Genomic DNA, 15,287 nt, shown 5'->3' on the forward strand with positions numbered 1-15,287 from the left:
CAGACACTATTACGCACAATTTATGGGTAAGGACACTCGCATCGCATGTGAATTCCGCTGTACTATTAAGAACACCCCGCGTGTCGCGGACGCCTCACCAAAACACTTGTCAAAACACGGACGCCTCGCCAAAGCATGGTCGTCGATGACCACCACAACAAAATACGCTCGTCTGTACGCTCGAAGACTTCCCCGGTATATTTCAAAGCACAATGAATGAGAACTTACTACATGGTTGCAGCTCGTTGCACGGTTACCGAACGTTCACCCTGCGCAAGAAAAGAAAAGCTGCGTAATATTAGTTGCCACAACAGGGTGGGGGGGGGAAGGGCTGCCGATACGGTTTCAGTCGGACTACAACTTTGCATTAGCTAAATTCCGCGGTTGAAGCGCAAAAAGATACTTCAAAACTTTAGTATTTTCATTGTAATTGTGAACGAAAGTGAATAATCGCTGCCCTGCCTTGTGATAAAAAGTGCACTGTAATAACAATAATACCATCCTCCAACGTAAGCCCGGTTACCACTTATGTCGTGTTATTTGACATCATTTTCTACAAACAAAATAACTCGTCGAAGACTGTCTTAACTTTTTCTGCTATTTTAATGAATATTAGCCGGCTTTTTAATTTAACCATGGGCATCAGAAATTAAGCTCGAAGTATTGATTTTTCGTTCTGTATGGCCCGCCACATTTGTTGCGGCCAAAACCACAACTATCCAGGTGCCACATTCCAATGCCAGAGTCTGTTATGGTATAGTTCACATTGCCAGGGTATCAGTCTGGTGCCGAGTATAGGCCCTATGGGGACCCTGCGCTGCGCAGGGGCGCTTCGCAACAGACTTGCGGGTAGTACAAAGCTGCGGGGGTCCCATAGAATCCGGTGCTGACAGAAGCAAATTGAGTTCGATACTCCGAATTGTTTTGCGACATGGTCTCTAGACTATTCTCTACGCGTCCTATCTCTTCTGGCAATTTACTTGGCAGTAGGGAAAAAAGCTTTGCACAGCGAAATACATATACAGTATCGACGAAAGTGCTGGAACGGTGACGGCTCACTACCAGCCGCACGTTCACCGATTGATGGTCGTATGCAGCGAAATTTGAATTAAAAGCTTTTTGCTCAAACTAATTCATTTCGTAAGAAGGGCTTTTCAACAACAGCCTATCAACAAAAAAGTTGAAGAGACGTCCACGTTTCGATGTTAAGATGTAAGGCGCAATATCGATACTTTGGTTCCCACTGAGTGTTTTTGTATGCTCTTGGTGCATTTCAGATATATGCTTCACGAGCACTAAAGGTCATCGAAAAGAGAAAGACTAGCATCCAGGGATTTTAATCGCCGTGGTTTATGAGAGATAAAGGATCTCTGCGCTTTGGCTTGAAGTGTGAGCATGAAAGATTTCAGAAGCGAGGTGTTGATCAGTTTGAGTGACGAGCGTCCGTGTGGTTGTATGGAAATATTATTCTGTGATGAACAATTTTGCGTTTTTCAGAGAGAGCGAGATAGAGAGAGCCAGAGCGAAGACCAGGAAGAAAGGGTTCTGGTTTAGGAAAATGTGGTAAATGGGTGGCAGGTAGCTCCATGGTGGAGCATGAGCCTACGTCACCACTGATGCACCAGCTCCTTCCGTTGCCCTCCGAATCAGCTCGCGCTGATATTGAGGTGACGACCGGGTCAAAGCTACCTCCAATGTCTCGAAGTGAAATATTCTCTGTTTAAGTTCTTCTCCTATAACCACACCCTAGGACATGGCTAGGTTGCCTTCAAGAGGGTGGTCGTTTCATGTCTCATTCCTGACGTTAAGGTAATGTCTTATTGATTTTCAGATAATATGTTGGTTCTACAACGAGGTCTCAATGCCAAAAAATCACAAACTTTGTACACGAAACCACAGAGTTGTGCTTGTGTTCAATATTGAGACCTCGTTCTAGCCAGGGGAAAGATCGTGTTATGTCAAAAAATCACAAACTTTGTACACGAAACTACAGAGTTGTGCTTGTGTTCGATATTGAGACCTCGTTCTAGCCAGGGGAAAGATCGTGTTCCTAGGCATTAGATGATGATTTGTTCTGGACGCTTTCCAAGGAGGGCAGTGAGTCGAAGTTACAAGGAGCACGGTAAGTGTCTTCGTGTGCCTCGTGGTCAGTGTGTCATTGTTCCTCCGAGCGACAGAAACACGACAGTGAATTGCGTACGGGTGTTATCCTTTTTCATTGTGGATGAGAATATGTTGTCGAAGCACTTAGGTACTCTGCGTGAAGGACACTCTATAATGTCCTTTGAGAGTTTGTAAACATGTTGCGCTTCTATTTCATAATTCCGTCATTAGGATTTCCGAGAGAGGGGCTCCAACTTCAACTTCTTTTTTCCTGTATGTTAGAGGGTCATGCAGTCACAAAGACTGCCAGAGTTGTCAACTTCAAACAATTGGGGCATCGTGCTTTCCTACATCCCAAAGTCGGTGTATACTGCGGTCTCATGACATCGGAAGTTCCCCCGAAAGAACTTGATCCTGCCATGTCGCCTCTTCTTCTGTAGGATTGGACCCGTATTTTTGGTACCGGAGAGTTCTTAAGCTGGGTCACTGAATCGGTAGCATGTCTCAGGGCGTGCAGTAGTTTCGTTTCAAAGGGGGGGTTGGGGGGCGGCGTGCTCTTCTTTCAGACGATTGGAGTTCCCGATTTTGTTTTTTGCGCTTTCTGAGTGGTAGAAGACAGGTTTTTTCCGATGTCTTGTAATACGTTAGGCAGACCCAAGTTCAGGATCTATTGATATTCATTATAAGAAATATTCTATTTAGGAGGACTACAGTGAGAGGGGCTTCCCAAATAATCTTCACCCACTCTTGTCCAGCGCTTCCCGAGTCTATTCGTTGCTTCGAATATTGTAACGTGCGCCCTCCATGGAGTAAATGTCCTTTCTCTTCTTCTAGACCCGCCTATTGATGTCCATTCTTTTAGCCTGGTGGTCCAATCTTTGCTGGTTCGTCCCATGGTCTAAATTGCCAGGTTGAGCTACTGCCTAATATGCTGACCAGATGATGGGTTTTTTTTCATATTCTGTGGTGCGGGTAAGTTTGTGCTATGGTAGGGTCTGCAGTATTCGGGCCATGATCAATCGTTGCACGAGCCCTATCGTTTCTTTTTCTCTTTTTACCGTTGTGCTTTTTGTTGGGCGTTTTGGTAGTGGGCAATTGTGGTGGTCGGGGCTACGTCCGGCGTGCACCGTCCCCAATCCACTGCGCATGCGCGTCTCTCCTCCACCTGCATAACACTGCGCATGCGCGCCTCTCCTGCATTCTCCACTCCCCAGCTGTATAAAAGAAGGTGCGCGCGCTGAGCGGTGTTAAGTCTGCTCCGACACACAGCCTGCGCCGGTTCTGCTCCGGTGCTGTAGAATGAGTTGGGATCGAACCAGCAGCACCGAACCAACTGCACCCACAATTGGGAAATTGAGTGAACCCCCATGCTGCTTTGCATCCTACTCATGGTACCCCTATGAGAAGACGGTGTAAGTTTTTGCTTTTCGCCTTCACCAGAAAAGCGGCTGCCACGGCCCGAATCGAACCCGCGACCTCGTACTCAGCAGCGCAACGCCTTAGCCACTAAGCCACCGTGGCGCGTAGCCTCTGCAAATAACGCAATGGCTATTTTATTCATAAAGGTGCACATTTTGACCGACTTCTGTCTGGTTAGGAAGTGACTAAACTGAAATTTAACTCTGCACCAACCAATGCATATACAGAACCCGAAGTTCGAAGCCTGCTCGGCATCTTTTTCATGGATGACTGGGGCCACACTGCCGCTCCGTCTTATGGTCTTTCACTGTTGTGGCCCTCGTGCAAAGCCATTCAGTGCGGCACGTAATCCGTGTGTGTACACCGAGGGGGAATACCAAGCGAGCGATTAAGGTTCCCAGGTTTTTTTGGATATGCCACGACTGAAGGAAAAGCCGCTTCCTCCAGTTCGTTTCCCTACCGACGATGGCCATTCCAGAGAAGTCAATTTTGTGGTCGGCCACTTCACAGCGTTCGGGGACTGCGCATGGTTCTCTATTCTGTTTCAGCACGTCGTTTTTTGTAGCCCAATCCTCTTATATCTCTGATATAGATCCCGATCAGCGCACACGAGAGATTGTGGAGGCGGCTGAGATACATCGTGGTGGCAAAGATTGTGTGAGCACGACCTCGGTATCGTTATCAGCAAAAGTGCTGGCCTTCCTGGGTACGCCCATGGCATGAGGAGCGTCTTCGCGCCTGTACATTGCGCACATACTCTAGTTTACGACGATGCGCACATGCACTGGTTTTTTTTTTTATTTTTCCCCATTTTGTATATATATATGTTATTTCGTAAATAAAATTTCTAGTTGGAAGTAGCGCTTGTCCCTGTGTCATTCGTCTTGTGTCTAAATTTGTACGTTTTAAATTTTCACTATGGAGCACCAACTAGCTCGAACCCTCACGTTGTTATCCTATATAGGTTTTCGCTTTCACCGTTGTATGAGGCGCTGCACTCAGCGCACAGAATGCGGTAAACCCCCCCGGGCGCTTCCTCCGTTGTCCGGCCGGTCATTGGGGCTTGGGATTAGGCGGCCTGCCGCATCGTAAACTTTTTGTTCGGTATGTAAATGACTGTTTCTGCATAGTGAAGACATTCGCACTTGACAGCATGAGAAAACGCCTACATTCCGCAAACCTCGCCATCCAGTTCACGGTCGAATGTGAACGAGAAGGCTCCATTCCCTTTCTTGAGGCCCAAGTCACAAGGGGAGGCAAAAGACTGGTGTTCTCCGTTCACAGAAAACCGACGCACACCGGCCGCTACCTTCATTTTATTTCGGCCCACCCAACTGTCCACAAAGCCTCGGTTGTGTCCTGTTTATTTACACAGCTGTTGCCATTTGCTCATCCGAATCCGAACGTAAAAAAAAGTAAGCCGTGTAATTCCGAGCTCCAGAAAAACGGCTACCCGAAAAAGTTCATTAAATCCGTAACCGCCGCAAAGAGCAGAACAGGGTGACAAACTCTCCCAGGACATCGACCATCGGAACTCTGAAACGCGTGCCCGCGCCTTATGGCCCAGGAACGAGCGAGGCCTTGGCCAGCATTTTAAGAGGAGTAGGAGTGCACACCGCCCGCAGACCTTCGACCGCTATAGGCCGCCTAATCCGCCCTCTTCCCCTCCACCCCCCCAAGGACCGGCCAACAATAGAGAAAGCGCCCGGAGTCGTTTAACGCATTTCATGCGCTGAGTGCAACACCTCATGCGTCGGTGAAAGCAAAAACTTTCCGGAGAAGATTAAGCAACACAAAAACGAAGGCCGGAAACGAGAATAGAGAACGCAGCGCAGTCGCCGAACACTGTGAAGTGGCCGACCACAAAATTTACTTCACCGGAACGGCCATTCTCGAAAGGGAAACGAACTGGAGAAAGGGGCTTTTCATTGAGTCGTGGCATATCCAACGAACCCCTGGGAACCTTAATCGGTCGCCTGGTACTCTCCGTTCGGTGTACACAAACGGATTACGTGCCACAGAGAATGGCTTTGCGCGAGTGCAGCACCAGTAAACACTATAAGACGCAGCTGCAGTGTGTCCGGAGTCCCCCCTGAAAAAAGAAGCCGAGCTGGCTTCGAAATTTCGGGTTTTGTCTGTGTATTGGTTGCAGCATAACTAAATTGCAGTCTATTTTATTCAGTATGCAGTCACCTAAACGCACCACAACGCGATTAAATTAGGTACAAGGAACTGTCGCTCTGGCTTGTAATTAAAAATCTGCGTGGCTGGTCTGCTTTTGTGCTGCCCAGATGCGTCGCAGAAGGCGTGGCGCTGCACGCAGAAGCACTATTCTAGTTCACGAGTTGCTGTACCCTTTGTACTGTGCGCTTTAGGGCTATTGTCACTACTAAGAATGGAATAGAGGAGGGAAAAAACGTGTTTTCTAGCGGAAAATCCGGTTGCAATAGGCCTTCCTAGTCCGGATAGAATGCGAGTTAAAATTGTGTTTCGTTTCTACATGCAATATGTGCAGGGAAAAGTGGTAAAAATATTTCTCTTTCGTGGCAGGAAAGAAACAAACTGCTGTGAAGCTGTTACCAGGACAGAATTGTCTTGTTGCGACTGCTGTCTATTGCATGGACGCTTCCCTCTATCGCCACATATTTTGTCCTGGCAGCCGCTTGTGCAGTGATTAAAAGATTCGGTCGTGACGACAACCAGCTCTTGCTACAGCATTTTTGTCGTAGGTCTGTTCTTTTGGAACTAGAGACGTCACGACAGCTGGCTATGCCACACCAGCATAATGCCTGCGTAGTGACTACAGGAGTTTGTCGTAACGACAGCTGGCTATATTGTGCCTGTACCTTTGCCGTGGTGCTCTAGTAGAGACAAACGTCATCACAACATGATGGCTATATTCTGGTGTGGCCGGAGGCATGTTTCTCGTTGAGAAAATGGGCTATGTCGATACGACACCATCGTGTCTTGTTTAAATGATGGCTTTCGCGTAAGAACGGGACTTGTGTCGTTACAAAAGATTTTGTCGACAGGAAAAATTGCTTGGTTTGTGTCGTATTATCATTGTCATTTTCGACTGGGTCCCTGATGAATTCGGAACATTTGGTGACGTAGCCAAGGCTAACACAGTTTTTTTGAAGGAAAAACTTCATTGTAGCGAATTTGTGGTCCTCTAAGAATTAAGTGAAAACACAAGCGCCGAAGGAGCAGTCAACAAAGTGACATGCGTAGGAGAGTGTTGTCGAGTCAGATATCGCGGACTCTTCCCTAGGAGCATTTATATTGGACGCGATTGCTTCAAAAACAGTCGAATAACATCCAGAATACTGGAGACCAAGGAACTTTATTCTAGGCTAGTGACGTCGGGGCGAAACACTCTGCCTATCGAATAAGATAGCCCTTGTGGCATTCAAAAGACAGGAAATGATCTGTACACTTTTATTGAAACCCTGACAACACAGCCGGGTGCCGCCGGGTAGAAAAAAAACATAAGTGAACAAACTGACCACATATTTCGCGGCAATCTCATTGTGTGCGAGAAAATTGCTAGAATAGTACCTGAAATTTTTCATTGGGGCGCACGTTCATTTCTTCATAAATTGTCATCCCTCTTGCATTTATTTTAGGTGTCAGGTTTTGTTGTGCCGTTATTCAGTTGCGACACGCAGATATCAAGACGTGCTTTCTATATGAGTAACCCCGCAGTGAAGTATGTCTGTTTTAATAATTTTGATTCTCGATTGATTGATTGATTGATTGTGGGGTTTAACGCGCCGACGCAACGCAGGCGATGAGGCGCGCCGTAGTGGAGGGCTCCGGATTAATTTTGATCACCTGGGGATCTTTAACGTGCGCCGAAATCTCGTACACACGGGCGTAATAATTTTGATTCTCGAGAAAGTGACATTGACAATTGAACATGAATATGAACAATGCGCTTCTTGATTCAAACTAACCAATCCCCATTTGTACAAAAGCTTATTGGACAATTGAGGCAAATTTTTTTCGGAGTGAGCCAGATCCCGAAACCGAGACTAAGTCATATAAAACTGCAGTGACGAGAAAAACTCGGCAACTATCTCCTAAAAAAATTGTGGCAAGAAAATACCTGAATATCTCCCTGCAAACGTCTACGTAGATAGTAGTTCGTATTGAAAATGAGCCAGATTCTGTTGTTTCACAGATCAAAATGAGACACATTCATTTGCCCAATGGTAATTTTCTTTTGGGGTTACTACTTAGACTATTTGAGGGTGTTTTTAGACATTTTTGTTTTGTTTTGTTTGGCTTTTCCGAGCGGGCTTATTATGAATTCCACGGCATTTAGGAGATCTGCGTAAGATTTTTTACAACATGTCAACTACGAGGTGAACGGAATTATTACACAAAATAAAAGTCAGAATTGTGAAAAAATGACTTTATCTCCTGTCTCTTGACCATACGGAGTAGCTCTGGCTACATATATTTTTTTACTCCTGTAATAACTATTTTATCATTTTTCTAAGTACCCGCCGCTTATAAGCCCTGGCAAATCTCCGTCCCCCACCCACCTAAGAATACGAACCACTTTATTAAGGTGAAGAAAAAGATGTTAGCAGCCTTCTTGTCGCACACATGCGCGAAAACATTTATTTATTTTTTATTAGCTTTAAATTCCTGGGAAGAACAAACACAATATTTTGTAAGGAAAACCATTTAATAAACCATTATTTAAACACCTAACCCAACTAAAGTAGCCTGTACCGTTGGCCTGAACTGGCCTTGGTCATCTGTTATTTATAATTAGAATATGGCACCCCACCTGATCTATGAGCTAACATGAAGCTGTTGCCTGATGGTTGCTTTCAGTAAGTGTTGGTAATAAAACCTTTCGCATTTTTCCTATGAAATACCTGAAAATATTATTACTGTGTGGACACACTTCACGCGTTTGCTAGCTCTGTTGTGTGATTAAACAATTTTTATTTGTTTTATAGGTTGCATGTTCATGCTCGCCGTCTTACCGTTTTCTACAAATGGCTGCGAATATACTAAAGCATCTTCAATAACGTTCATCTCTTGCACTGCTGTTCTGCAATTATTTTTCGTCCACACGTTTTTTATTGATTGTTCTCGTATTTATATTCGAACAGATGTCACCTGTATGCACATTGCTGCTGTTTTTAGCTTCCTACATGGCAGGATCGCTAGCCAACAAGCTACCACCCAACATAATCTTCATTCTGGCCGACGATCTGGTATGTGCATTCTTTTGTTTTCCGCCTAATATATTTGCGAGACGACTACATTTGTTCTGCCTAGCTCTTTCCATATGTCATGCGTAATCAAAAATCCATATTTAGAATTCATTGCAAGATATTGTCCGAATAATTAGAGATTTACGTTAGGAAGCGTTGTTTTCAGGTGTTTGTGGCCCAAACCAGTGCTAAATTCTAAAGATGGGTCAGAAAAAAGCTGTAGTTGCTCGCAAGCAACCAATTACCCATAAACAGCTCAGATCTTTGCAATATTGATAGAGTGGAATTACCTGGATTTTTATGGCAACGTGAAATTTGAAAACGGAACAGGTTTTTACTCCCAAAGAAACTGTCCGCAGTTGCTATGGGGTGAGATTTGTAAAATATTGCCCCCAAGCATTGCACAGATGGCTCCACGGATTCGGATTACCTACACTCATAACGCGGCAACATGCATGACTTTTTATAATATCACATTAGGTTTCAGGTAGATGATGATAAATATTACTTTACGATCTCAACTTTTGCTGTTATAAATGTTCTCCAAAGGAAACGCATTCTTAGCTTATTCTTTTAAAGCTGGCTGCCGTGGAAATTCGATAATGATGCAGTCGTACCCTAGTTTACACTTACATAAGCCACCAGGTTAACCTGCTGGCTTCGGGCGTATGACAGTAGTGGTCACGAAAGTCTGAAAGAAGTGTCGTAGCAAAATAAAAACCATCCTCAACACCAAACACAACAACAGACGAATCAACCTTGGGTTACGCTTACCCCAAACACTTTCAGTTATACAATAAATTTTTCTATCTGCCCCATAAACACTCAATCAGGTACAAACAAAAAAGAGCTTTACAATCCTTAGCACAACAATTACTGCTTTCAACGTTGTGTACTTAGGTACGTTAAGATTTTCTTTTTTATGGTTCAAATATTTTAACTAAGTTTAGCCTCGCCCTTTCAGCCCTAAATTTTTTTCTAAAAAATATTCTGTGTTACTATGAGCGGAAGAACGAAAGATTGAGCGCATCGTGCAAGTAATTATCGATTTACAGGTATCACATATAAATAGGTCATAAAGTAATAAACTCAAACTTTCCAGGAGACGTTTTTTTTTTGCTTGGTAACTTAAATTCGGGATAACATTGCGCGTACATACAAAATGTAAAGCTGGTAGTGCGAATATTTTTAGATTCACATTTATGTCATGAAACTGGAACTTCAGAACTTGAGGTCACCCCGACGTCGGAATGTCCTTCACTTGAATGGCTTCGTCTCTCTAGTGCTGCGCTGTGGAAAAAAGAACGAACAGTGGTGATATAAATCGAAAGTGCACCTTCGCAGAACTACAGGTTTTCCCACTCAATATAATCCAATCGCCATACAATTTAATCCAAGTGTCATCTAATAAAATCCAAACGCCATCGAATATAATCCAAGTGCCAGCGAATTTAATCCAAATGGCAACCAATTTATTCCAGCTGTCAGAATGTTGTTCAGGGGTGTTTTGTGCGGAATTAGGCGCAGATTTGATGGCTTTGAATGCGCGTGGTGTGATGAAAATGCGGTGTTCCTTGATGCCTTACGTGCAAAACATCATATGCGCGCAGCTCAATGGACATTATTAATACCCGCACACTAGAAGAGCGGCCTCGTTTGATCCGTGGGTGGCGTGTGGTGATCCTATATCCAGTAACTCCGGTGATCATCTGCGAGATCGTCAGAAGTATCGTCTGCTCGCATATTGTTACCCCAGCAGATTTGCCAGCGTATTTTTACGCGAGCAGACGACAGTTCTGCCGCCAGCAGGCGATATTTCGGATGATCTCGGAAATAATGCTATTAAAATTCGGAAATTATAATTTCGGAAATAATAATTATAATACGGAAAAAATGCTAAACGCTACAAAAACGCATTTCAATATTGAAAACTGGAATGCAACGGGAGTTTAGGTAATGTGTTCTTGTCAATCAAAGGAGCTTCTCAATGCATTGTTACGCGAAGATCAGACGATACGGCTCACGTGTGTTATCGACGGCGCTCTCGCAGACGATCAGATCACACCAACGGTCTGCGGGTGTTAGTAAATGTCCATTAAGCTCCACGCGTATGATAATTTGCACATAAGGCATCAAGGAACACCACGTTTTCATCACACCACGCGGATTAAATCCCGAAAAACTGCGCCTAATTCCGCACGAAACACCCCTGAACAACCTTCTGACATCTGGATTAAATTGATTGGCACTTGGATTAAATTCGATGGCGTTTGGATTAAATTAGATGGCACTTGGATTAAATTGGCTGGCGCTTGGATTGAATTGTATGGCGTTTGGATTAAATTGAGCGGGAAAACCTGTAGTTCCCTAAAAACGATCTGTTTTTATGTTTTTTGTTGAAATCGCTAGATGAATTCTTGTTATTGTTCGAAATTTAGGATACAAAAACCAAAGCGCTAGAAAACGTTTTTACGGTTCCTGATTAATGCGTACGCTACCGCGAAAGGAAAAAGCTCCCAACCGAAAATGTTTAAAATACTTCGGCTTCATTGTGGCGATAGTTTTTAAATCGTTTTACATAGTTCCTTTGACCCAGTCTCACAGTTTTGGGAAGTTTTGTTATATTGGCTTTTATTTACCCAGCGTTTTTCTGTCCGATGTCCGCTTTTTACAATTTTCTGCAATAATTGTGATTGCCTTGCAGGGTTGGGACGATGTGAGTTTTCATGGGTCAGCCCAAATACCCACTCCGAACATCGACAGCCTCGCCGCGGACGGCATCATTCTGAACAACCACTATGCCCTGCCTGCATGCACGCCTTCTCGGGCTGCGCTTTTAACGGGCCTGTATCCCATTCACACCGGTGCGTGTTGGTATTTCCCCGCAATTGCGTTTTTTGGTACATGTTCCAGATTTATACTTATCACTGCTTCAGTAAGCCGCACACCCATAACATTGACGCTTCTCCAGTAGCAGAATATCCGCATACTGAAGAAAAAAATTTTCAAGTGTAAGTTTGACAAACTAATTCGGTATTGGTTTCAGTTTTCCCGTATACGTTATACTACTGAAATCGGCGAGTCACAAGTTACCTACAAAAAACCTTCTCTAACTTAGCAAAGCTGCACCTATAGTTTGCCTGGCATGTGAAGGTTACTCCTTTTTGTAGCGACTCATATATCATAAAAATGATATCGTCGATGTCTTGTTTCAGCAAGATAGCTCTTCTGCATTTCACTACAGAAATACGATGGTACACATGCTATACCCTAAGCATGGAAAGACGTCGTGCGACACCATGGCGTCTGTCACTGTCTTCATTGCGAGCACCGCCTGAGAAAACTTTGAACATATGAAAGTACCGCGAAATTGGCTCACCTACCGTGACCGTTAGGGATGTACTCGGGCCGATGCATGCCCTGCCCGTATTTGGTGGTCTCAGGTACCGGTGGCAGCGTTGGAATAGTGCGGGGTCTATTGGCAGTCGTTTCTTGGTTATCGCATCTATGTCTGCTATCACCAACTCTAATATACTGCGCTTATTTTTCAAGTAGGCCTTAGTTTAAAAGCTTAACCCCATCTGCTGCACCACTGTCCAGGGGCGCTATTCAAAAAAGCCCAAGATAGCCAGCTCCCGAGATTCCAGCTGCTTGAGTAAACAAAGTAGGGTTGGGAGAGCATCGGATAAGCTCAAGGGGAACCGGCGCAAAAGCGCGGGGCATGCTTGGCATTATCAGCGCACCCAGTTGAGGCCGCTTACGATGAAAAAGGCCGGAGTATGCAAACATGTGCGTGCAGTGCAATCTAGAATGTAGTTGCAATAAGCATCCCGCCATGTAAAGTAGGTAACCCCGCTATTTTATTCAAAAACTCCGGCTTACAGCCATCTTTCGAAAATCCACCATCCAAAAGTGGTGCGGGGTGGTTTCGCTTTTCTCAGTGCTTTGTTCTTCCACTGAATTGTGTTTGCTAGGCGATCTGAGGGTAGCTCCAGTGCAGTTCAGCGCAAGCCCAGACCAAGTGAGCGAAGGAGTGCACTGTAGCGAAAGGAAGGCGGCCTCCACACTAATCTGTGATACGGGACAGGGAGCCCTATTCTCGACTGCACAAATTCCCAGTAAACTCGCCATGTGTTTTTTTTCCGTAAGCACAACGTAAGCAATTAGTGACGTGACGGACGTATATCTCTGACGGCATGCAGTGTAATTTGACGCTTCACATACAAAATCAGAAAGTATGAAATATTGCCCATAAAAGATATAAAAACCCTTGGCAAGTGTAATACATATTTAGACGATAGCTGACGTTGGTAAGGGAAACACATTTCTGCAGGTGAAAATTGGCGTCCACACCACAGGGAGATCGAGTAACCCTGATCCAAAAGCAAGCGAAATGGGGATGATCCGCTAAAGAACCTCACACAATCTTTTTACGGTATCTATTCATTTATTTCAATCGCTTTATTAACATAGTTGGGCTCTCTGCTTCCACGCAATCTTTGTTGCGTTATCACCATGGGTTACCACCTTCCCGGGCGCAACCACCGCCACGCTATCGTCAGCTGCCATGGTACAGACTTATGGCGGGATCACATAAAACGACGGCTCTGTAAAATGACGTCACCCTTTCTCAGCAAATTATAGAGAGGTCGTGTAACAAAAGCAGTATTGTTGTTTAATATCAAAGACTGGTCTACGTTGTCATGTCCGGTGCGTTTACCCTAGTTTTTCATCACCGGTCAAGGATTATTCGCTGTCAGCAAATAGAAATCAGGCAAACTTTAGAACTGCAGCCTGTAAACTTCATAAAACGTCAAAATGAGGAAGGCAGACGCACCCGCTTTCTCAACCGGAAGCACGTACCCGAAACTGAAAGCCAATCAGGAGAGACTTCAGGCAAATTCTCAGTTTTCCTTGGATATTGTGCACTCGAGAATAGGGCGCTGGCTTTGTTTGCGTGCAGAAGGTCGGCATAGCATCAGAAATCGCCCCAGCGTAGCGTTTTATGAGCGGGTTTGAACATTGACGAGTGCGTTTTAGATGTTCAAGTCGTGTCATCTGTTATCGATTGTCTTTTACTGTGCATAAAGACGGCTTCCATGGGTGAATCTTGTCATCTTGGCCGCTCCTATCGTTCAGTTTAGAGCGAACCTAAGCGACTGTGGCAGCAGTTGACAGACGCTGGCCTGGAGACTTCGTTCATTCTTTGTTTGAAGCCACATACAGACGTAGAGACAACATACAGACATCTTGCCGCTAGAGAAACGCTTGCTTTTGCACACTGGTTGCCACAAATGGCCATCCGTTTCCTAAGTTGGTGAATACGAATTAGGTTGTGTTTTAAGAGGCATTACAAAAGGCAAAAAAAATCGAGTAGTTGGTATTAATAGCAACTATAAAATTCCCTCAGCTTTCTCGAACTTCTCACATTTACTAAACTAACTAGTTTTATTCGGCAACAATGCGAATCACTATGCTCACGTGCCAAATTGTTTCCGTGTATGTGCGGGTGTCGCGCGGTGGTGCAGCCCCGAGCTAGCACATAAGGATGGCTAGGTTCCACTGTCGCACCCTTCGAAAGACGCTTCTCTGCGACTTTTTTCCGCCGATGCGCGGCTGTGCTACAGCGGTGACGTACGCTGCTCTAGCCTGGCGGTGGCTGACGGTGCTGCTTTCGGGACGCCGCCGCCGCCAATTCCAGGTAACAGCTGGCAGAATCTCTTGTTTCATACTTGTAGAGCCACGTGTGTGAATTCAAGTGACGTCGCATGGGCAGATGTTGTGGGTTTTGTTTAAAGCTTTGCTTTGTATTCACGTTTACAGCGCGGATTGAGAGCAATTTTTCTGGGCATTTTAGTTTCGCGTTTTACATTGCTTCTTGAATGAAACCTATCAATGATCAGTTGAGTGGGCGCACTGTGTTATATATAAGACGCATTTCACACACAAAACACCATCCCAGCCTTTGTCGCAAAACACTTTTCCGAACGATGCCTGCGTCTTTACTCCTTCGTTGCAAATGATACCCCCAGCAAAGTAATTGGGCTGATACCTGCGAAAGCCTTTGAGGCTATGAACTGTGCGCGACTGATAGTGTAATTCAATAATCTCTTTACGGATCTTCTTCAAATCAATGGCTGTGCAATGGGCTTTTACAATACCTGTAGCATTTACTAGAAATGGACCAACTACTGCATACCCGTAAACATTCTTTCCATCAATACTCAGTGGCTAAGGCGTTGCGCTGCTGAGCACGAGGTCGCGGGTTCGAATCCCGGCCGCGGCGGTCGCTTTTCTGATGGAGGCGAAAAGCAAAAACGCCCGTGTGTGCGAGATTTCGGCGCACGATAAAGATCCCCAGGTGGTCAAAATTAATCCGGAGCCCTCCACTACGGCGCGCCTCATCGCCTGCGTTGCGTCGGCGCGTTAAACCCTACAATCAATCAATCTTTCCATCAATAGATCTTCCACTCACACTCTTTGAACTGGCACTTGGTATGCAAAGAAAAACCTAAGACTCAAGCCATA

General features: G+C 45.0%; 1 protein-coding gene across 1 annotated transcript in view; it reads left to right on the top strand.

Moving 5' to 3' along the window:
• The window catches only part of LOC144142218 (arylsulfatase B-like), an 84,114-nt gene that overhangs the window by 55,585 nt on the left and 13,242 nt on the right, over positions 1-15,287 (top strand). Inside the window, exons 2-3 of the mRNA XM_077673578.1 lie at positions 8,655-8,759; positions 11,464-11,623. Coding sequence (XP_077529704.1) covers positions 8,655-8,759; positions 11,464-11,623 — 265 coding nt within the window. The remainder of the gene's footprint in view (positions 1-8,654; positions 8,760-11,463; positions 11,624-15,287) is intronic.

Source organism: Haemaphysalis longicornis, unplaced genomic scaffold (genome assembly GCF_048455015.1).
Source record: "Haemaphysalis longicornis isolate Haplotype H1 unplaced genomic scaffold, Haemaphysalis longicornis Haplotype H1 scaffold_6, whole genome shotgun sequence".
NCBI lineage: Eukaryota > Metazoa > Arthropoda > Arachnida > Ixodida > Ixodidae > Haemaphysalis > Haemaphysalis longicornis.